General features: G+C 41.6%; 1 protein-coding gene across 1 annotated transcript in view; it reads left to right on the top strand.

The window, feature by feature from the left end:
• LOC124593845 (neuroligin-2-like) overlaps nt 1-24,384 on the top strand; it is a 158,312-nt gene that overhangs the window by 6,048 nt on the left and 127,880 nt on the right. Inside the window, exon 2 of the mRNA XM_047132193.1 lies at nt 13,116-13,313. Within this exon, the coding sequence (XP_046988149.1) occupies nt 13,116-13,313 (198 nt within the window). The remainder of the gene's footprint in view (nt 1-13,115; nt 13,314-24,384) is intronic.

The following is a 24,384-nucleotide window of genomic DNA, read 5'->3' as shown; positions in this document are numbered from 1 at the left end:
AAGCAAGCGATATTACTCTGATACAATGTTTGTATCCGTGCATCCCTGCACCCACTCTCTCTGACAATGATGACCCTGTAAACATGTCAACAAACAATAGGCACGTCACTGTCCAGTGGAAAAGTCATGTTTCACAAGTTACAACTGTCCCAGGCAGATTTTATGTTTCTTACTTTAACCTTAATGAATTAACGTATCATTACAATTTAAAATAATCTCACACAGTGTCTATTCCGTTGCTATTACAAACATAACATGAACAGTATAACCACTGGCTTTTCTGTTTACTGGCTTTAAGCTTAGCGTAAAAATTTGATATCTCAGTGGAGAAACTGAATTTTATTTGTTAGGATGTTTAAAATGAAACGCTAACCCACACTTTAGAGTATTTTTTTCTAAATCTAACTAAAAAGGAAACGTTGACACAGTACCAGTCTCTGTAAACTAGCTATTGTCGTTACCAAGAAGGTAAAAATACGAACGTTATCCATGTGATTATTCCACTCGTTATTGGAATTTAAAAGCTATTGTCCACCATTTTCAGCACGAAACATCCATACTTACGCTTAAGGTATTTATTTTGGAATATGGTTGTGTTTACGGTACTCGGGGAAGTAAATATTACTCTAACACTGACGTATGTGGAGCATATGTTTCACTGCTGTAGCTTTTATATCCTATTTTTTGGTTGTGTCAGCCTACATCGCATGGCTAATTTGTTGCTGGAGGAAATAATAAAAATATTTCTCCATTTTGCAACTTTTCGTATTACTGTCGCAGGCCTGGGCAAGTGGGATAACGGTGGTATACATGTTGAGACTGTGCGACTCCGGTAATGTGTAGTCACCTAAATTTTTAAACATTTTCGCAGGAGTATGAAATCGCTTGGGATATCCACCGACATTAATACATCCGCTGCGTGAATCAAGGTATTTCCGTGACGACGTCGGCTCCCTTGCGCTACAAATTACAGAGGACGGCCATATTAATTCTCGGCAGCTGATTTATGCGAAGTTCTTTTTGCCTTATTTCCCGTTTCTGTGCCATTGAAACTTGCTACTATCAGTGAATCTCAATTTCCCTCAGCTAAATTAAACGTATACAGACCAACAGCGGCAGGAGAAAAATGAGTTACCTGAATGTAAAGTAGGTTACGAAGGCCGCACATAGAGGAACAGCTGGTCAAAACGTGACATTAATTTCCGGTTTTGTAATGTGATTAGTTTGATGCTGCGTACCTGTGTCTTAGTCACTTCATCACATTTTGTCTACTACTAATGAGACATTGCAGTATTGTATAATCATTATTGTGATAGGCAACTGCCCTCCAGAACAGTCGAATTAAATAATTAACAATCCGGTAGTTTCACTTGTACGTCGGTTTCTTTTCCTTAATATCTTTTAATTATCGATTAGTCATCAAGTACTCGCAAAATCTGATATCTGCAATATTTTTGTATCTCTAAAATAAATTTTCCTTGTGAATAATAGGTCGTAAACGTGCTGCTGCTACTGCATCTACATCTACCTTCTGCAAGCAGCCTTAATCAGTATGGTGAACGGAACTAATATCGTTTCTCCCTTTAATCAAATGAGGCTATATGACAGCAGAAAAACCTTTTCAAATCAAAACAACATGTATAATGTATACACTGATGAGCCAAAACATTATGACCACTTGCTTAACAGCGTGTTTGTTCGCCTTTGGAACAAAATAATTCACTGACTCTGCACATCCGGAATCTGACAGTTTGCTGGTAGGTTTGTGGAAGTATATGGTACTAGGTGTCTACGCACAGCTCGTTAATTCTCGTAAAAACGGGCCGCTGATTTGCGTACGCTGTGATGGCACCCTATAGCAACCCAGATGGGTTCCCTAGGATTTACCTAAGGCGACTCTGGTTGTCAAGACATCAACGTAATTTTACCATAATGCTCCTCAACCCATTGTAGCGCGGTTCTGGCTCAGAGACACAGACAACTATACTGCTGAAGGACGACATCGCCGTTTGGGGTAGACACCATGTATGACGGAATGCATGTCATTCGCAGCTGTCAGCGTTTCTTCGATTACTACCGCTGGTCCCATGTAAGCGCGGGAGAATGTATCCGATAGTATAGTACTGATGCCACCATCCTGTATCCGTGGTGCGCTGCGCTTTCGAGTGTTTGAGGGGACGATCAGCGACCTAGTGTAGCAAAAATGTGATTTATGCAAGAGCCGACACGTTTCCACTGATCGACGATCAAATCCCGATGGTCCCTTGCCCACTGCAATCATAACTGACGATGTAACTGGGTCAACAAGTGCACACGTAGGGGCGGTCTGCTGCAGAGTTCCATATTGAAAAATGTGCGATGAACAGTGTACTCCGAATCATTTGGGCGTGCACCAGCATTGTGCTCTTTCGTTAGAAATGCCACAGTTCACCATCTATTCTACAGAGTGATCAAAAAGTCAGTATAAATTTGAAAACTTAATAAACCACGGAATAATGTAGATAGAGATGTAAAAACTGACACACATGCTTGGAATGACGTGGGGTTTTATTAGAACAAAAAAGAAAAGTTCACAAAATGTCCGACAGATGGCGCTGGACGGCAAAACGTCAGTGACTGAGCATGACCATCGTGTATAAAAGGAGATGTAATGAGAGAGAGAATCTTTTTACCTCCATTATCTCCCGTTACTCTATTTTATGTTCCCCTTTTTTATCGCCTTATATATGTAACATTCTATTCTTGATTTAGTTGTCAAGTCACTCGGCTGAAGGGCGGCGGATTGTGCTGCTGACAACCCTCCCCAGCCCATATGGGGCAGGGGAATGAAATCACAATAAAGAAAAAAAAAAAAGAGAGAGAGAGAATCAGATGCGCCAGCAGTCGCAGCATGTTGACGTTAGCTGAAAAGGCGCTTTTAGTGAAGGTGTATTATCAGAATGGGGAATGTGCTAGTTCAGCGTTAGGATCCTGTCGCCATAGGAAGGGGATTCGAACGGTAAAGGTCCGTTGACAAATGCAGCTGTGGCGAGAATGATTTCGAAGTTCGAACCTACGGGTTGTTTACACGATAGACCCCGTAGTGAACGACCGAGCACAAGGCGTAATGCTGCTGAGGCAGTTCAGGAAGAAATGGAAACTGTAGCGGGTTCGTCTATGCACGGGGAAGTCAGCGCTTGTGCAGTCGCACGTCGCACCGGCATTCCATACGGTACTGTTTGGTTGGTCCGATGTTATCCGTACAAAATCCATCGGCATTATGAACTGTTACCTGGCGATTTAGTGAAGCGGAGGGCATTTGCGGTGTGGGCGTTTCGAAAGATGGCGGAAGATGACGATTGGTTGAGTAACGTGTTGTGAACCGACGAAGCTCATTTCACGCTCCGAGGGTCTGTCAACGCCCACAACTGCAGAATCTGCGCTACCGAAAATCCTAGAACTGTCGTGGAAACTCCATTGCACGACGAGAAAGTCACGGTATGGGTTGGATTCACCAGATCTACCGATATCGGGCCTTTTTTCTTCGAGGAAATGCGTGATCCGGGTTTTGTAGCTGCTACCGTGACGGGTGAGAGGTACGCTGATATGTTACAGAATCGCATCATACCCAGCCTGGCTGATATACACCGGCTGGAACGTACGATGTTAATTCAGGATGGCGCTCCACCCCACGTTCCTAGACGCGTGAAAGATCTCTTGCAAATGGTTCAAATGGCTCTGAGCACTATGGGACTTAACATCCGTGGTCATCAGTCCCCTAGAACTTAGAACTACTTAAACCTAACTAACCTAAGGACATCACACACATCCATGCCCGAGGCAGGATTCGAACCTGCGACCGTAGCAGTCACGCCGTTCCGGACTGAGCGCCTAGAACCGCTAGACCACCGCGGCCGGCAGATCTCTTGCGCGCGTCGTTTGGTGATGATCATGTACTCAGCCGCCACTTCCGTCATGGTTGGCCTCCAAGGTTTCTAGACCTCAGGCAGTGCGATTATTGGCTTTGGGGTTACCTGAAGTCGCAAGTGTATCGTAATCGACCGACATCTGTAGGGATGCTGAAAGACAACATCCGACGCCAATGCCTCACCATAACTCCGGACATGCTTTACAGTGCTGTTCACAACATTATTCCTCGACTACAGCTGTAGTTGAGGAATGATGGTGGACATATTGAGCATTTCCTGTAAAGAACGTCATCTGTGCTTTGTCTTACTTTGTTATGCCAATTATTGCTATTCTGATCAGATGAAGCGCCATCTGTCGGACATTTTTTTTACTTTTGTATTTTTGTTCTAATAAAACCCCATGTCATTCGAAGCATGTGTGTCAATTTATACTGACTTCTTGATCACCCGGTACTTTAGGGACCAGACAAGCCTTTGAACAACATGCTCTGTGAAGAATCGTGGACGTCCGAACATTTAGCTACTACTGGTACTTTGACTGTCCTCTTTCCGTAGATGCTCACGACAGTGGTACGCGAACATTCGTTGGGCTTCTCCGTTTCCGAGATACTCGTTCACAGGCTCCTCGTAATAATAGTCTGCACTTTATTAAAGTCGCTTATCTCAATGGATATCCCCCTTTGTTGCCAATATCTTCGCTAAAGTGATCCCCGGTCCGTGTCTGCTCCGCTTACATATTTTTGTTACCGAGTCACGTTCCCGCAACGTCACCAAGCGGCATCCAATGTCGCGGTAGGTAGAAGTCATAATGGTTTGGCTGATCAGTGTATATCCGGACTGAAACGACGAACGAAAATTTCTACGAAGGCCGGGATTCGAACCTGGGTCCCCTGCGGTAACCACTACGCCACCCTCACACAGTTGCTTTGCTGAACTGCAAGCGCTATCCTAGCACACCTCTGCCGTCAATCTAAATTCTCATTGACGCCTCAGCACACTTAGTATCCCCCTAAATTCGAAGAGTGTTGCAGAGACTCATCCGCTGAATTGCAATAGCGCCTCAGTATCAAACGAAACGAGGGATCCTCTCTGAAACCCAGGCATAGGTACTTTAATCAAATGAAACTGTGGTTCCAGAGACATTTGTAAGTCCCAGACTTGTATGATATGTATTTATGCAGGATGAAGTGACAAATAAAAACTTGTACCAAGGCCGGAAATCGTATGCAAGGCTATTGTGCCAGTGTGGCGCAGTGGTTAGTGCATCTGCCTTGTGAACAGGAGACATGGATCCAAATCGCGGCCTTGGTACAAATTTTTCATTCGGCGTTTCATTCTGCGAGAATACACACACACACACACACACACACACACACACACACACACACACACACGCACACACACACACACATATATATATATATATATATATATATATATATATATATATATATTCCTCTGTCGTAAATTTGAGAGGCTTTCCTATTTTATAATTAATATACAAACTATAACAGTTACTGCGTTGTTTCACTTAAATGCACTATTGTTATTATGTTCTTTCACTAAAAATACAGAAAACCAACTAGTTTCGAGGTTAGGAAACGACTGAACCAACTCACTAGCGGTTGTCAACAATGACATAAATGTATCTTCTACATTCTTAATGGAAAGTAAATAAATTTACTGGAATAATAATTTTTGATTCTCTGGATGTTCTGGAAAACTACCACAGATACACGTCTAGACGTGTTTTATTAGATTCACCAGATCAATAACAACAAAATTAATGGAAATCGTGCATTACTTTAACGTCATACAGTTGTGCGATGGCTTCATATTAGCGAACTGGCTGAATTTCGGACAAAATCTTTTATCAGCCGTAACTATGTAACTAAACATTTGTGGACCTATGTTTATATGAACTTTTTCCTTTATTTTTTCTTGTAGAATAACATATTAAACAATTTCCATGTATTGATGACTCATATATACATCTATACATTATCATGGTCTTATAATGGTAAGCATTCTCCCTTGTCCTCTTCCATTCTCGAATGGTGCCTGGAAAGTATAACTCAAGGCAATGTTCCGTTCCAGTTAGCACTTTCGTGATTTTGTTCCCACGGTTGCTATGCGACACGGAAATTAATATTTTGCTTTATTGTTTTAGGGACGTGCGTTCTGGGATTTTAACAGAAAACGTATCCGTGTCGAGTAACGCCATCCTTGTAGTGTAGGCTGTTGTCTGACACTCTCTCTCCCGCTAATTGAATCTCTGACGGAATATGGTGCTCTTCATAGGAACATGTTATGTCCTATATTAATTATACCTCGAATTTGTACCTGACGGGGAAGAATTACTCGAGGAACGATCCCATGACGACCTGAATTACCAGCTCTTTCATAGGTGAATTATATTTCCTTAGTTATCTTTGATATGTCGATAAATGTCCATAAATTATATTTCCTTCGTTATCTTTGATATGTCCATAAATAATAACTAAAAACATACAGCTATCTTTGAGAGGTCATTCCATTTGATATCGCTCCGTAGACATTCTTCTCTGAGTCATCAGGTTCTCTCTTCTGCCGACCTCTCCATTACAGAGTAGACTTACATCATACGTCCTTAGTTAATTATTCGATGTAGTCCAATCTCTGCCTTCTCCTCTAGAGATTTTACTCTCCACAGCCCCCTTTAGTACCGCCGAAGTTATTCCTTGATGTCTTAACAAATATCTTATCATCTTATCCCTTCATGTTGTCACTGATTTCTATGTGTTAATTGGTTGGTTGGTTGTTTTGGGGAAGGAGACCAGACAGCGTGGTCATCGGTCTCATCGGATTAGGGAAGGATGGGAAGGACATCGGCCGTGCCCTTTCAGAGGAACCATCCCGGCATTTGCCTGGAGTGATTTAGGGAAATCACGGAAAACCTAAATCAGGATGGCCGGACGCGGGATTGAACCGTCGTCCTCCCGAATGCGAGTCCAGTGTCTAACCACTGCGCCACCTCGCTCGGTCTGTGTGTTAATTCCTTGAACTATTATGCGGAGAACAACTTCATTCCTTTTCAGCTCATTTAATTTTCAACATCGTTTTATAGCACCACAGATTAAAAGCTTCAGTTCTCTTCTTCGCCACTTCTCCAACAGCCCATACAATGAAGAGCTTCAAACGTACGAGTACGTTCTCAGAGATGTTTGATAGTAGTAGAATTCTTTTGGCATGGAATGCCCTGTTTGCCACTGGTCAGTTTTTCATTTTCTCGTTGCTTCGTCTGTGATGTGTTTATTTGGTTATAAGGTAGACTTACTTATCCTCGCCTACTTCGCTATCACCAATTTCAATTTTATGTTGAAGACTAATTTCATTTCTGTTACTCCTCATTACTTCAGTCTTTCTAAGGTTTACTCTCAGGACAAATTTCCATGAGATTACTCATTCCATACGAGTAGTCCTGCAATTTTTCCTCATTGTTACAGAGGAGCGCACTGTCATCAGAGAATCTAATTAATAATATTATTTCACCCTGAATGTTAAATTCCCCTCTTGAAACCCTCTCTTATTTCCGTTTTTGCATCTTCGGTGTGTAGATTGAACAGTAGAGTGATAGACTGCGTCCCTGTCTTACGCCCTCTATCTTTCGGGCCCTTCGTTCTTCGGTTTAGATTCTTTTCCTTCCCTCTTCGCATATTGCCCCAATTTCCTTATCACTCACTCTTATTTTTCTCCAAAGTTGGAGCATCTTGAGCCTTTTTACACCGTCGAATGCTTTTCCTTGGTCGACAAACCCAATGGACTTGTTCTCCTCTCTGACACCGTTACTTATCCTGAAGTGAAATTGATTCTTCTCCAACAGATCCTCAGTTTCCTTTCGCATCCTTATTTACATATTTCTTGTTAGAATTATGATGAATGAGTTAATAACCAGACTGCGCGATAGTCATCCAACTTACCTGCCCTTGATGTCTACTGGATTTTATGGATGATCTGTTTGTGCAAGTCTCATTGTGTTTCTCTAGTTTCAGAGATTCTACACCCAGTGAGAATAGTCGCTTGGTTGCCGCTTTTCTCATTGATTTTAGATATTCAGAGGAATATTATCTAACCCTTCAGCTTTGTTTGATCTCAAAGTTCAGGTGAATTCTAATACAGGGTCCCCTATTTCTCCCATACTCGCTTCTTCTGTCGCATCATCAGACAATTCTCGCGCTCGTAGTGCCCTTCAATGTACTCTTTCTGCTTATCCACTCTCTCCTGTGCGTATAGCAGTGGTGCTATCATTGCAGCCTTAATGTTGTTGCTTACAGTTTTAATTTCACCGAAGTTGGTTCTGAATATTCTGCATGCTGATCAGTCCTTCCGACGACCAAATCTCTTTCGATTTCTTTACTCATTTCTTGCAGCCATTTCGCCTTGGCGTTGTTACAGTTCCTGTTTATTTCAGTGCTAATAGAATTACTTTGTTGATTTCTTGGCTTTCCTTAATTATTTCTGTACTTTCACCTTTAACTGATAACTTGCGTATTTCTTCTTTTACCTGTGTTTCCTTTGCAGTTACGTTCTTAAGTTTCCATGTTTCAGTTCTGCGACTGCCAAGTGGCCAGTCGCCTTCAAGTGCATACCGTGGTATTCATTACCGCGTTATCTACAGCCTTAGACAACTTTAAAAGCTTCTCATCATTCCAGAGTACTTCAGTATCCCCCTTCTTTCCCCATTTATTCTTCCGGATGATTCTCTTCAATTTTGGTCTACTGTTCATCATTACTAAATCGTGATGTAAGATTATATCAGCCCTTAAGTGTGACTTACAATGAAATGTTGGATATAGGAACCTCTGTCTGACCATAATGAAACCCGGCTGGCCTCTTCCCCTATCTCCGATCACTTTGAAGGCACCTATATGTAAAGTTCTCTTCTGGTACAGCGTTATTAGCATCATGCAGATTTGTGGAGCACTCGAATTTGAGGGCGATATTATGTTAGACTGCGCGGGATCTTAGTAGCACTTTAGCCGTGGTCGAAGCTCCGGCCGACCACATCTCACCACCACAAATGAGAATTACCGTATCGTGTAATAAGCACGTCGCCATCTGCTCCTACCATCCGAAAACAAGTAATGGGCTCTCAGAAGCATTCCGTTGAGCAGTGAACCACGGTTCTGAACTACCCGAGTGACCAATGTCGGCACGTGTATATACAGTGTGTCCCTGGGGGAGTGGTCAGGATTCAAGAATGGAACAAGAATAGACATTCGAAACAAAGAAAGTGTAGTAAACATGGATTCTAAAACGTATACCTTAAGAGATATGAACACTTCATCATCTTCGGTACCGTGAAACATATCTCTTGTACTGCAAGGTCTTTGCCTTCCATATTATTGAAGAAGCAGTGTAGACTAAAAGAAGAAAAAAATATCTATTGGACAAGGGCTCTAAAATGCGTACCTTAATAGCTATAATCATTTGTTCAGCAGAGGTGATGTAGGGTGATTTTTTCCATCGGGTACAAACTCTGTGGATTCATCAACGAGAGATACGGAACAAAAAATGCTTATGAACTGATGTCCGGCAATGCATGCTTCCCATGCTAGAGACAATTTACCCAATCATATTTTGTTACAGAGACTGCGATCTAATACGCACTGCACCATGAAGTCACAGCTACAGTACGCATAGTTTCCTCCTAGAGCGTGGTACTGTTCCTCATACGTCCTGCCCTAGCGCCCTCTCGTGCCATTAGTAATTGGTAATGTTGTGTCCTGTTCACTTCCCTTGCTGACTCACGTTGTAGTGGATGTGATATAGTGTTGTGCACAATGGTTTCTTATTCAACTCATGAGCATGCCGAGATGGTGTTTACTTTGGAAAGCCAAATGGCAACGGGCGGTGAGCAGTAATGTTGTATCAGGAGACCTATCCCCGCCGACAACAACCACAACGTTCAATGTTTCTTCACCAGGAACGCACGATTCCGGGGTTTGTGTCATTCATCTTATTCACAGATGCGGCCAACTTTACGTGGAGTGTTAACTTCAACTTTCATAACAGTCATCGGTGGGATAGTATATAGAAGTCCTGGTGATAGCGAATCGTTAGCACCAGTGCAGCCGGAATGTGAGGGCCGGGATTATTGGAGACCTATTTTGGGACTAATCTTCCTTCCACGTCGCCTAACAAACCGGAACAATCGGCATTTCTTGCGTTTGACTTTGTCTCCCAGATAGCAGAAGTGCCATTGGTCATTCGAAGGGTTATTGGTCACTACATGATGGTGCTCCAGTCCACTTCATCGTTAACTTCCGAACACATCTAAATCGTGTCTTTCCGGGTCCAGTGATCGGATGAGGGGGTCCAGTAGCACGGATGAGGGGGCTGTGTCAACAGATCTCATCACGTGCGATTTCTGATTGTGGAGCCATCTCAAAAACATCCTGTATGCAAAACCTATTGCTGATGTGGAGACAATGCAGCAGCGTATTCATGCTGCCTTTGACACTGTTCGGATGGAGCGTAGCCGATGTGAACGTGTGAAGCAAAACATACCACGCCGCCTTAACGCATGTGTTGAGGCACATAGGCACATGGAAATTATTTTCAACACATGCTATAAGTGTGGCTGCATGGTACAGCACGCGCTCAGACAGCAGTCTCTGTAACAATGTGTGACTGACTAAGTGGTCTCTAACATCGAAGCCAAGCATTTCCGGACACAAGTTCATTAGATCTTGTCTGCCCCGTATCCTCTCATCAATCAGAACCTACAGTTTGTACATTGTGGAATATGTATGTTGTGCGTGTGTCTGCGTATGCGTGTGTGTTTGGTGTGTATGTGTGTGTGTGTGTGTGTGTGTAAGGAATACTCACAATATAAATAAATCTGTAAATAAACGAGCAAAAATCACAATACGCGTAAATGTTTAAATGCTAGGCAGTTGCAGAGATTAACAGAATCGTAACAGATTCCAGAAGTACGATAAATACTGTTAAAGATGAATCCAGAAATTACATGTCAAATCTCTCATGCTTACTGCTGAGGAACACGACATGATTTCGAAGAATATTCTGTTGATTTATTATAATCCCCGTGCGCTACGTAACAATAACGCAGGGCTACGTACCCACCCTCGTAAGCCTTCTTTGCTACCATTTATTTCAGTTCGTTTTCTAAATTAAAATCATTAATCAGCTATTAACATTTAATTGTCTAAAACTTTGATTTCACTCTACTAAGCTACAATACCTCACACAGATTTTTCTCGGGCTTGTTTGATTGGGGTCAACATGACTCGAACTCTTGTGCCCACCTATTCATCTCAGATTAGGATTTGCACCCCACATCCTGTTATTTGCTGGATGTCTTCCAAACTCAGTCATCCCCCACAGTCTCTATCCTCTACAATTCCCTCTAGTAACATTGAGCATGTTCCTTGATGCCTTAACATATGTCCTATCATACTGTCCCTTCTACATTTCAGTGTTTTCCAAATCGTTCGCTCTTCGTGGATTGTGAGGAGAACCTCCTCATTCCTTATCTTAATAGTTCACTTGATTTTAAACATTCATCTGCAGTACAACGTCTCAAACGCCTTATCTTAATAGTTCACTTGATTTTCTGCATTCGTCTGTAGTACAACGTCTCGAACGCCTCGATTCTCTGCTGTTCCTTTACATATTGAATATTATCCGTGTTTCCGTATACCTTTCGACTATGTTTCTCAGAACTTCCCATAGACCCGGCCACCTCCCGCACAGGACCTGGTTGCTTACAGCAATTCAAAGTGGTGGTCGCCCTACGTTAATCAGTATGGGGCATCAGCAATATCTCATACATCGCATAAGTCGTGTACGCCAACTATTTTATACAGGATACATATAAATAAATGCATGTACTAGGTTTTTTTATTTCTCTTATGGGATATATTACCCCTAGAATACATGCAGAAACAGTTAAAATCCACCCTTTCTGAACAAAGTTTTCAGGAGGTTTAGTTCACACGGCTGCGATCACTATGGGACTTCACATCTGAGGCCATCAGTCCCCTAGACTTAGAATTACTTTAACCTAACTAACCTAAGGACATCACACACATCCATGTCCGAAGCACTATTCGAACCTGCGACGGCAGCAGTTGCACGGTTTCGGACTGAAGCGTCTGGAACCGCTCGGCCACAACGGCCGGCTCAGGAAGTTTCCCTACCAATTCTGTCCCAAATATTTCCAGTTGCGATTTCATTTGCCTCGCAGAAAAAGTTTCATCTACCAAGAGCCCTTGGAATTAGAGCCTAATTAATTAATGGCCAAATCAGTATAAGCAATAACTCGCTGATCATGTTACCACTAAAGCAACAACAAAAAGAAGTGTAGACATAACCAGCCTAAATAATTAATTAATTTCCCCCTCCCTCCACCCTCTCTCTCTTCTCTCTCTCTCTCTCTCTCTCTCTCTCTCTCACACACACACACACACACACACACACACACACACACACACACACACACAGGCGCGCACGCGCGTGCGTCCAGAGCAAAAAATTCACTCATACGAAGAATAACGTACTCACATACAACAACACACACAAGACACATACGCACACATAACGAATGAACAAATATCAAACCACACATACGCAACACAAACAAAAATATAAAACGCACTGTGACAGTTGGTAACACTACACAGAATAAAGAAACACAAATTCAATACACAGTCACAAGTACACTTGAAGTGTTTGAAACAAATGTCGTATAAAAAACGCCAAAAATGAGTCATCTGGGGTATGAAGATAGAATAAATACATACCCAGATAACAAACATGAATTAATAACATTTGAAATCTCATGTTACACCAAACGAAAGTTTTAACTCAGGAAAATTGTGCAGCCACAGTTTTTTCCAACCTGTAAAACAAGACAGTAACAGGAGAAAACGTGACATTTTAATATACTTTTAACTACTAAGTAATGGATTTATTATATAAATAAAAACAAACGTTTATTACAAGTCACTGAAGATGCTTCATATATAAAAGTGAAACGCTTACATTTAGTTGTAACTGTAGAGAGGAGATACTTGCATGAATAATAATTTATTGGGAAACAGAGGAAGAGTCTTATCAGCTTTGGTGAATGTCTCTTTTACAATCGTTTCCTTTGGAGAATGTAGTACGTTATAAGTGTCTATTCGGTTGGTTGCCCTACAGGCTTCCTGAACGCCAATACGGACGTGTACCTGCGGTCGCCGGCCAACTACGGGCTGATGGACCAGATCGCGGCGCTGCACTGGATCCAGGAGAACATCGCCGTCTTCGGCGGCGACCCCACCAACGTGACGCTGGTGGGGCACGGCACGGGCGCAGCCTGCGTCCACCTGCTCATGACGTCCAGCGCCGTGCCCGACGGTGAGCTGCCGCTGATGATGATACTGAAGATGATGATCGTTATAATAACTATTGTTGTGACTGACGATTCTCAATTTTTCACAAACACAACTTTTGTTGATGTAAGTTCGCAAGGTTGATGACAGGACAACAAACGGAGGGTAACAGTAATTATGCCAGTAAAAGTCTCCTAATTGAGGCAAACGAAACTTCACTTCTAATTTTCCACAAAGGTTCGTGGTAACACACACACACACACACACACACACACACACACACACACACACACACACACACACTAAAAACAGTCCAATTCAGAGACGAAGACGTTATCTTCAACGGTCTCAGTACACGAGGTCACTATCCGGCGTGAACTGAACTTCGGGGCTGGTTCTAGTCCCTAAATAGCTGTCTCCAACCAATAGGGTTTTGGCGTAGTGATACTTCCTGTAGGTCGTGGCTCGAGCTCCCCCTGCGGGAAGTAGTGCTCGGAATGCCTGTTTACATTATCTTATATGTAAATAGCCGGTGTTTACCATTGTGCTTTTGGTACGCCTTGGGCATAGACAACCTCTTCCTCTTTGGTGTAATATGGGTTGCCGACCCTCAGGGGCTCCCTTAGCTCCGGTATAATGAGTATAATTTTGTGTTTACTGGTCGTCGAGAGCCAACGCGGCAAGTCCCAAATAAGTTACCCCAAGGAGCTTCATTTTGTTTCTAAGGTCGACGTCGAGATGTTCTGCCTGTCTTCAGGTGGTTAGAGGCGTTGTAGTACAGTATAACAATTGTCAGCAGCATATCATTTGCTTCCACACTGTACGCACATAAAACGGTGCAAACAGCTTGTTCAAATGGCTCTGAGCACTATGGGACTCAACTGCTGAGGTCATTAGCCCCCTAGAACGTAGAACTAGTTAAACCTAACTAACCTAAGGACATCACAAACATCCATGCCCGAGGCAGGATTCGAACCTGCGACCGTAGCGGTCTTGCGGTTCCAGACTGCAGCGCCTTTAACCGCACGGCCACTTCGGCCGGCACAAACAGCTTAAAAATATCTTAAGCAGTACAGGAGCGGATGACATGTTGCTGACAATTGTGACACTGTATTGAAATAATGCAATCCGAAATCAGTCGTGACAATAATATTAAGCTTGTTCAAAGTATTTGTGGCTTGTAGCGTTAGCTTTCAATGACGCGTTTTGGCGCGCTTCATCAGGTTCATTAGAAATTCTTCAGAGTCCGTATTTTCTCGGACGTGTGTGGATAAGTGGTAAAACAGTAAAGTTACCAACGATGAATACACAAAAATATTTTAGAGACGCAAATACTCACACAAATACTAAAATATTATTTACGAGCAATTCTAACAATTACTACAGAAAGAGAAATTCAATAACGCGAACTGCACTGTCCTGTCACATAAGTGTGACCACTGTCGAAAGCCTAAATATCTACCTTTTGAAGCGCGAACCGCTGCGAGATGTTCAGGAAGAGAGTGAGTGACAACTACCGACAGGAACGTGGAGCCATGCCGAGACCAGTGCTGTGGCCAGATGATCTAGGTTTCTCGTTTTGAGGATCCACAGCGCGAAGAACCCGATCGACATGGTCGAATATATTTTCGACTAAGTTTAAGATCGGGGACTCTGGTGGTCAGGGGAGAGCGGTAATCTCATCCTGGTGCTGAAACTTCCTGTAGATTAAAACTGAGTGCCGGACCGAGGCTCGAACTCGGGACCTTTGCCTTTCACATGCAAGTGCTCTACCATCTGAGCTACCCAAGCACGACTCACGCCCTGTTGTCACAGCTTTACTTCCGCCTGTACCTCATCTGCTGGTGCTCTTCAAACCACAGATTGTGAAACAGTTTGCGTTAAACACAACTAAAAGTGGTGTTAAACATGGACAGTAATACAAGTACCAATTTAAAGAAAGACTTAACTATTGAAACTACAGTCTATATGGAATACAAAGACAATTTCAACAAAACAAAAGAACTTTATGAATACAGGAAAATGGGAATATGTAGGAAGAGACAGTGTGGTAAGCAATGAACAAAAGAGATGATTATATAAAGTTTAGGAGAGGGGAAGTGTTTAGCTGTGTCTGGTCATTTAGGATTAGATCTGGACTCTGAGCAAGATATCTGTTAATTTCGAGGGCTTCTAGCAGGTTTAGTTTAAGGCCTTTGTTTACTAGATGAAGTACACAGGACACTGGCAGGTATTTGTGACCCTCACTCAGTACATGCTCAGCAAATGCAGAGTCTGAATTCTGCAACCTCCAGCTACGTTCATGTTCAGCCAGCGTAGTTGCGATGTCTCTGCCTGACTGACCAATGTAAAGTTTGTCAGAATCAGAACAGGTGATTTTGTAGACCCCACTGTTGGCTAATAACTGGATCTTATCTTTGCTATTTAAAACACACTCGGCTGTCGTTTTCCTGACATAATAGGAAAGCCTACACTGGCAGGATTTTAGTGCTTTGGCAACAATCTGTGATACCTCACGTATAAATGGTAGTGTACACTACTTCTTGCAGACAGTGGATGGGGACGAAGGTGAGGCATAGAGGAGGGGTATAATTTTCCGTTTTTGTTTCCTGTGGAAGAGCTTGTAGCCATTGGCTGTGGCAATAAATTTTATTGTATCTAACTATGCTTTAAAATCATCTCGGGACATGTAGAACAAAAGCAAACTGGTGTTTTTCATTTATTACATTTTCAGACTTTTACTACACTTGCCTCGTCTTCGGTTTAAATAGATGACAAGTCCCATTTAAATTTACTTCTGCCCCCTCCTTCAAATGTAAGATGAGCTGAGTTAGTATGTGGCATCTGGTGAAATGTACACAAGAGCCATCACTGATTGGGGATTCCTGTCAGAAGCTATGTGTTACAGACCTTCCCTATTTTCGGGCAGTTCTGGGTCATGCTGTCCAGTCGTAGCGATCGGTCCGAGATGGCTACAGTCGGATAGCAGGACTCACTGATCGCAGCTCATGATTCATCACTGCTATCCATTGTTCCTCCCACTTATGCGTATCTCCCTGCCTCAATAGCAAGCCGACACCCTGCAGGGGAACGGCACATTGTGTTCTCCGTAAGCTTCTCCAGAAGTTTGAATTGTTTACTCGTTTCCGCATATTTTCACATGTACTGGTACCCAGCAGAAAGGTTTATGTTTTTCTTCTAAGCGTAGATGTAGAAGGTTGTCCTGGATTATCTTCTGCTGGAGACATTCGCTGCTATGCCTGTAGCGTACTATGGGACCAGAGCCAGGCAGTATCTTCTTGCAATGAAGACACGTCATCTGTTCCCACAGCTTCAAGATTTACGCTGGCCAACACTAAGGGAAGTGTATTCATTTTTTAGACGAACACTAATGATAGGCAGTATCTTCTTGCTATGAAGACACGTCATCTGTTCCCACAGCTTCAAGATTTACGCTGGCCAACACTAAGGGAAGTGTATTCATTTTTTGGACGACACTAATGATAGGTTGCCGAACAAGTGTGAACACCCAAAGAACCGCCTTAGTATTATGCTCTGGTGGTACCACATATATAGAAGATATTTCAAAGAAAATCGTATTTAAAAACCAAAGAGAGCTACTAATGAACAAACCTTTATTCATCTTGCTTTTAATCATCAGTGTATGCTGTGGTGTAAGTGTAATGTCTATCTTAATGAAGAAAATCTTGTAGAAAGGGCAACCACAGCTGTGACTAACCATCTTCGAGATTAAGTAGCCGCTTCAGCTGTATTTAAGCTGTTTATTTTCAGATTCAAAGAGGTTTCGAGGCACTAGAAACCACTTCCTCATGTTACACGTAACTTGCTCGTAAGAAATACGTAGTTGGGAACACTGAACCCAACTTCTGCCATCAGGCCTAACTAATAAACTGGTAAATGGTGGTACGTCAATCAATCAAAATAAGCCATACATAGGGATCCAAATCCAAAAACGTCGGTGGATCCACAGCTCAAGTCTGTACCTGTTCCCAGAGCACGGGAAGCGACCACGTACTGTGAAACAATAATTTAATACCAAAATGAGATTTTCACTTTGCAGCGGAGTGTGCGCTGATATGAAACTTCCTGGCAGAATATGTGAGCCGCGCAGGATTAGCCGAGCGGTTTAAGGCACTGCAGTCATGGACTGTGCGGCTGGTCCCGACGGAGGTTAGAGTCCTCCCTCTGGCATGGGTGTGTGTGTCCTTGGGATAATTTAGGTTAAGTAGTGTGTAAGCTTAGGGATTGATGACCTTAGCAGTTAAGTCCCATAAGATTTCACACACATTTGAACATTTTTTTAAAACTGTGTGCCGGACCGAGACTCGAGCTCGGGACCTTTGCCTTTGCCTTTTCAAAGATCCCGAGTTCGAGTCTCGGTCCGGCACATAGTTTTAATGTGCCGAGAAGTTTCAGTAATTTAATAGTTTGGTCTAGAGTGCATTCCCCTTGGAATAATCTCACAACTAAAATAATTCTTGTACCCTTTGCGACCTAAGGGCAGACCTTCATGTGGATCCCGTAGAATCTTGTTTCACACAATTGGCTCGTCCACCAGTCTTTCCACTGGTGTACGAGCACCAGTATGGTATTGAGGCAATTGTGACTTCAGTAGCCTTGTCTCACGAAATGTGTTGCCACCTAGTGTTATACGTTGGCTCCCAAACCTCAGTACGGATGTGGCCAGTCTATTGGTTCACCAATTCGAACATTTTTAAATACGAGGATCCTAACACCATGCACCAAAAGTCGAACCAATATAGCACAAAGTCTCTATAAAATGCGCATACTGGTTAGGCGTGCTCCCCATTCACCATGACTCATATGTGTTAAAATATTCAGAGCGCTCAGGCATCGTGCTTTCATGTCCCTAAGATGCGAAAGCCGCTTTCAGTCAGGCTGCGATAGATGTACCTTTTAATTTTCATATTTTACTCTTTATACTGTACCGATTAATACTGGGTGATTTAATTACACTCCCACAAAATTACTCTCTGACAGACAAGTCTCCGACTGACATCTGATTTATTTCTTACAATCCACAAGTCAAGTTTATTGCTTTCGTAATTATACAATTCCAACACATGCTGTCCATCCGAATCGTAACCGATGCACTACAAAGCTAGTTCTCTGCGCTTGTATCACATGCACACTTTTCTTTTCATGGCAATAATCTGCTCCTCTTCATACTTTGGTCACGCTTTCTCAAAAAAAGATAAAATCTGTTTACAGAAAAAGTCAAGCACTGTCCACATACATGAACATACTCTGAAGAAAAGAATTTCACTTATAGTGCTTTATTTTCCATCTAAGATCTAAAATGTAGAATTATAGGTGAAATTCTTTTACAAATAAAAGAAGCAAGTCATTTTAACATTAGTTTTACCTTACAAATACATTAAATAAAATTGTTTCTATTCACATGTAGTAGCTAATTATACAGGGCGGTCCATTGATCGTGACCGGGCCAAATATCTCAAGAAATAAGCGTCAAACTAAAAAACTACATAGCACGAAACTTGTCTAGCTTGAAGGGGAAAACCAGATGGCGCTATGGTTGGCCCGCTAGATGGCGCTGCCATAGGTCAAACGGATAACAACTGTGTTTTTTTTAAATAGGAACTCACATTTATTATTACATATTCGTGTAGTACGTAAAGACATATAAATGTTTTAGTTGGACCACTTTTTTGGCTTTATGAATGATGGCGCTGTAATAGTCACAAACATATGGCTCACAATTTTTGACTAACAGTTGGTAATAGGTAGGTTTTTTAAATTAAAATACAGAACGTAGGTACGTTCGATCATTTTATTTCGGTTGTTCCAATGTGATACATGTACTTTTGTGAATTTATCATTTCTGAGAACGCATGCTGTTACAGCGTGATTACCTGTAAATACCTTCCGTAGCGTTCGCCCATGCATTGACAATGCACTGACGCATGTTGTCAGGCGTTGTCGGTGGATCACGATAAAAAATATCCTTCACCGTTTCCCACACAAAGAAATCCGGGGCCGTCGGATCCGGTGAACGTGCGGGCCATGGTATGGTGCTTCGACGACAAATCCAACTCTCATGAAATATCCTATTCAACACCACTTCAACCGCACGCAAGCTATGTGCCGGACATCCATCATGTTGGAAGTACATCGCCATTCTGTCATGCAGTGAAACATCTTGTAGCGACAGCAGCTAAAACACCTACTTGGGCATCATCATTTGTTGCAGGTCGTGGTTGACGTTTGAAATGTGGCTGAACACTTCCTGCTTCCTTAAATAACGTAACTACCCGGCGAACGGTCCGGACACTTGAATGATGTCGTCCACGATACCGAGCAGCATACATAACACACTCCCGTTGGGCATTTTGATCACAATAGCCATACATCAACACGATATCGACCTTTTCCGCAATTTGTAAACGGTCCATTTTAACACGGGTAATGTATCACGAAGCAAATGCTGTCCGCACTGGCGGAATGTTACGTGATACCACGTAGTTACACGTTTGTGACAATTACAGCGCCATCTATCACGAAGCGAAAAAAGTGGTCCAACTAAAACATTGATATTTCTTTACGTATTACACGAGTATGTAATAAAAAGTGGGGGCTCCTATTTAAGAAAACGCACTTGATATCCGTTTGACCTATGACAGCGCCATCTAGCGGGCCAACCATAGCGTCACCTGGTTTCCCCATTCAAGTTAGACGAGTTTCGTTCTTTGTAGTTTTATCGTTTGATGCTTATTTCTTGAGATATTTGGCCGGTCACTATCAATGGACCACGCTGTATAAACTAATTTTAGGTTCAGTTCTATAGTTTTATGTCTCAAATTTCCTTATGCTATTGTAATAAAATTGGAACTATTGAACGAAGTAAAACAATTAAAAGATCAGGATACAAATCAATACGCAAAAGAAAATATCTGCAGAATTTCCTACAAATAATTAAAATTCACTTGTTGATCGGTGTAAAGAAACGAATTTCGTAACAGACAGGAAGGAAATGAAGGTAACAATACGAATATCAGAACTCAGAAATTTTTGAAAATAATTTTCTTGTAAAACTGACTAACGAAGATACGAGTATTTTTCCAACAAGTCATGGTGCAGCAGGACGTGTCTAAAGTTCTGTCTTCGAGAGATACTTCCATTTGTTTTGAATATTTATAGTAGCCAATGTTTATTTAACGATTATTTCCATCTAAGTAAGAACTCGTGCAAAGTTTTATCACCAAGAAGACGTAAAAAGCATTTTATTTTATTTTGACAAATTTAGTTTCGAAATCATAGAAAGTATGTATGATGAGATACTGCGTGAGCAGGATCCGTAGTAGGAATAATAAAAAATTCCAAGTACAGTAACGATCAGTAAGTATTCGTTCTAGGCCTCTAAGTATTTTAGGCTACACGTGGTTATGGCTGAATCCGGTTTCCCCTGCGGCACACAATGCGCGAAGTACTGCACAATTTTCGTTAAAAAGTAAAAATAAAACTACGTATTCAATTTTTTATAAGGCAGATAACGATTCTCTTTTAGATACATCAGATTCGTGTTCCAAAACACAAACGAAAAGTAGTGGGAACCTTTGCGTGATGCCCGATACGCGTGCCAGTGAGGTCATATTTCGCTGCCGGCTTATCTGCATCATTTTCTTTCTGAAGCCATTGTTCCCTGAGGTTTCCCCATCACTGATGGGGTTCCATTGGGCTCACTGCCACATGGCACGGCATATCTCGGTCGGAAGCAAGTGTTTTCAGTCCTCCATCCTCTATCGTCCACTGAAGTGAAATTTGATGCCTAATGTAGTCTAACAATCACGTTCACCAGTTTACATACAAATGAGCCGCATTATTCTCTTTCTAACAAATAGTATTATAATTTCTTACGTTGTGGAACACCAAAAGAAACATATGAACCGCGCTATTCTCTTTATAACAAACAGTATCAATTTTCTTGTGTTATAGAATACAAAATGGAATCATTTTCGTGCCGTTGTTGTATTAATATAAGACCTATAAATATCGATAGCAATACGTGCGTATTGCGGTATGTGAAATACTGTGCAACTTTTAATTACGGTCATTTGCTTACTTACTGTAAGGGTTTTGATTTTGCGCAACTGAAGTACTGAAGATGAAAAAAGTGACTGAAAGTGGTAAGAACTTAATTTCGAAAGTATCTTCGTGGCGGAAAGGAGAAAATCCTTAGAGTACACAAGAATTATTAAGGTGGAATTATGAGGAGGAAGTTTTTAAATGTTTAAATTTATACTGCAAGAGGTGCTAATTTTGATCATTTGATTTCCGTAACAGGCATCATGTGGCTGATTCTTTTAAAATCCAGGTACCATTAATTGTTGTTGTTGTTGTTGTCTTCAGTCCCGAGACTGTTTTGATGCAGCTCTCCATGCTACACTATCCTGTGCAAGCTTCTTCATCTCCCAGTATTTACTGCAACCTACATCCTTCTGAATCTGCTTAGTGTATTCATCTCTTGGTCTCCCTCTACGATTTTTACCATCCACACTGCCCTCCAATGCTAAATTTGTGATCCCTTGATGCCTCAGAACATGTCCTACCAACCGGTCCCTTCTTCTTGTCGAGTTGTGCCACAAACTCCTCTTCTCCCCAAGTCTATTCAATACCTCCTCATTAGTTATGTGATCTACCCATCTAATCTTCAGCATTCTTCTGTAGCACCATATTTCGAGAGCTTCTATTCTCTTGTTGTCCAAACTATTTATCGTCCACGTTTCACTTCCATACATGGCTACACTCCATACAAATACTTTCAGAAACGACTTCCTGACATTTAAATCTATACTCGATGTTAACAACTTTTGCTTCTTCAGAATCGATTTCCTTGCCATTGCCAGTCTACATTTTATATCCTCTCTACGTCGACCATCATCAGTTATTTTACTCTCCAAATAGCAAAACTCCTGTACTACTTTAAGTGTCTCATTTCCTAATCTAATTCCCTCAGCAACATCCGACTTAATTCGACTACATTCCATTATCCTCGTTTTGCTTTTACTGATGTTCTTCTTATATCCTCCTTTCAAGAAACTGTCCATTCCGTTCAACTGCTCTTGCAAATCCTTTGCTGTCTCTGACAGAATTGCAATATCATCGGTGAACCTCAACGTTTTTATTTCTTCTCCATGGACTTTAATACCTACTCCGAATTTTTCTTTTGTTTCCCTTACTGCTTGCTCAATATACAGATTGAATAACATCGGGGAGAGACTACAACCCTGTCTCACTCTCTTCGCAACCACTGCCTCCCTTTCATGTCCCTCGACTCTTATATCTGCCATCTGGTTTCTGTACTAATTGTAAATAGCCATTCGCTCTCTGTATTTTACCCCTGCCACCTTTAGAATTTGAAAGAGAGTATTCCAGTCAACATTGTCAAAAGCTTTCTCTAAGTCTACAAATGCTACAAACGTGGGTTTGCCTTTCCTTAATCTATTTTCTAAGATAAGTCGTAGGGTCAGTATTGCCTCACGTATTCCAATATTTCTGCGGAATCCAAACTGATCTTCGCCGAGGTCGGCTTCGACCAGTTTTTCAATTCATCTGTAAAGAATTCGTGTTAGTATTTGGCAGCTGTGACTTATTAAACAGATAGTTCGGTAATCTTCACCATTCATTGTGACTGAGTAAAACTGTGAGCCGTAACGGAGTTCGATGGCACACACTTACCTTAGCAGACAATGGTTATCAGGGATCTAGAACTTACTCTCTTGGAAGTGAAATGGCACTGTGGTTGTGCCTTTAGATTAGCATTCGGACGTACCATGGTTCAGTTCTCCTGTGACTGTTCCTAATTAGTGGAAAGTAAATAAATCTCTGAACAGATTAAAATACCGAATTTTGTCTGTGCGTTGTTTCTAAATGTGTAAACCCGAAACGAGATGAAGTGAAATTTCATTATTCTACATTCAGAATAACTCGTTGCTCTACGGTTACGTTAGAATTTGGTAAAGCAAATCTCAAACGAAATTTAAAAAATCTGATGAATACTTTTGAGAATAATGGTGAGACAGCTTGGAATATCGTTGGATGGGCTCTACAAAAGCATGAAAGATCACTCAGACCTGTGATGATGCTTTGAGAATGTCCTAGAACGTAAGTAATTAGTTGCCAGTAGTCGTGTAGCTGTCACGTGTGAAGTTCTAATAGTGTTTATGTCATGAACCAATGAGAAATTAGTTGCTTTATACATGCTAGTCGGAGTTCGGAAACAATTGATGGACGGCACAGATGACAGCATTTAAACACGTGAAACATAATGCGTAGAACTGCATAATGTGGTCACTGCATACATATACACTGAAATACATCCTCTAAAAGACACACAATGTTACATGCAATATCTACCAAAATAAAAGGGACAAAACACATTTGGCAAATTGTAATGGCAGAGAGATAACACTACAGCGAAACTGACAGCAGGAAATTTTGAATACCTTTTCTTTTGTATTACGTTTATTCAGAGTAAAAAAACACTGAACACAACTTCTCACAAGCAGTAGTTAAATTACATTCATGTTGAACTCGAGTCTTTACTGAGAGCGTTTTTAGAATTAATTGTGCTTCGGATGCGATGCATTGCGATGTTAGTGGAAGCTCAGCGGTAGCGGTGTCCAAATTTTCGTAGATACGTCAGAGATAAATTCCACGTGTTACAACTTACCGTCTAGTGCATGATCCACTGGCTTGTTTTTCTGTAAGTGAAGCCTGGTTGCTGGCCGTAAGCTGCTAATACTATATGAATCAAAGTTCGCATGTGTTGAACGACAACTTTACTGACACACGCGATGCAGATGTTAACATCAGGTGTACAGTTATGAAGAACTACAAAATTCCCTTCAGCTCGTCGATCGTGAAGTTATAGTTTGTCCGTTTTGTCACACGAGTCATATTCGTGAATTCAATGTCTTGAATAAATTTCAAATGTAATAAAATCTTCAGTTAGTTTTATAACGACTGTTGTTGTTTTAACGCGCGTGAAACGTCATTATGTTTCAAACGAAAAATCTTAGAACACATCTGATTTA

The sequence above is a fragment of the Schistocerca americana genome, chromosome 2 (assembly GCF_021461395.2).
Source record: "Schistocerca americana isolate TAMUIC-IGC-003095 chromosome 2, iqSchAmer2.1, whole genome shotgun sequence".
NCBI classification, from domain to species: Eukaryota; Metazoa; Arthropoda; class Insecta; order Orthoptera; family Acrididae; genus Schistocerca; species Schistocerca americana.
This window is presented reverse-complemented; position numbering and strand designations above follow the sequence as displayed.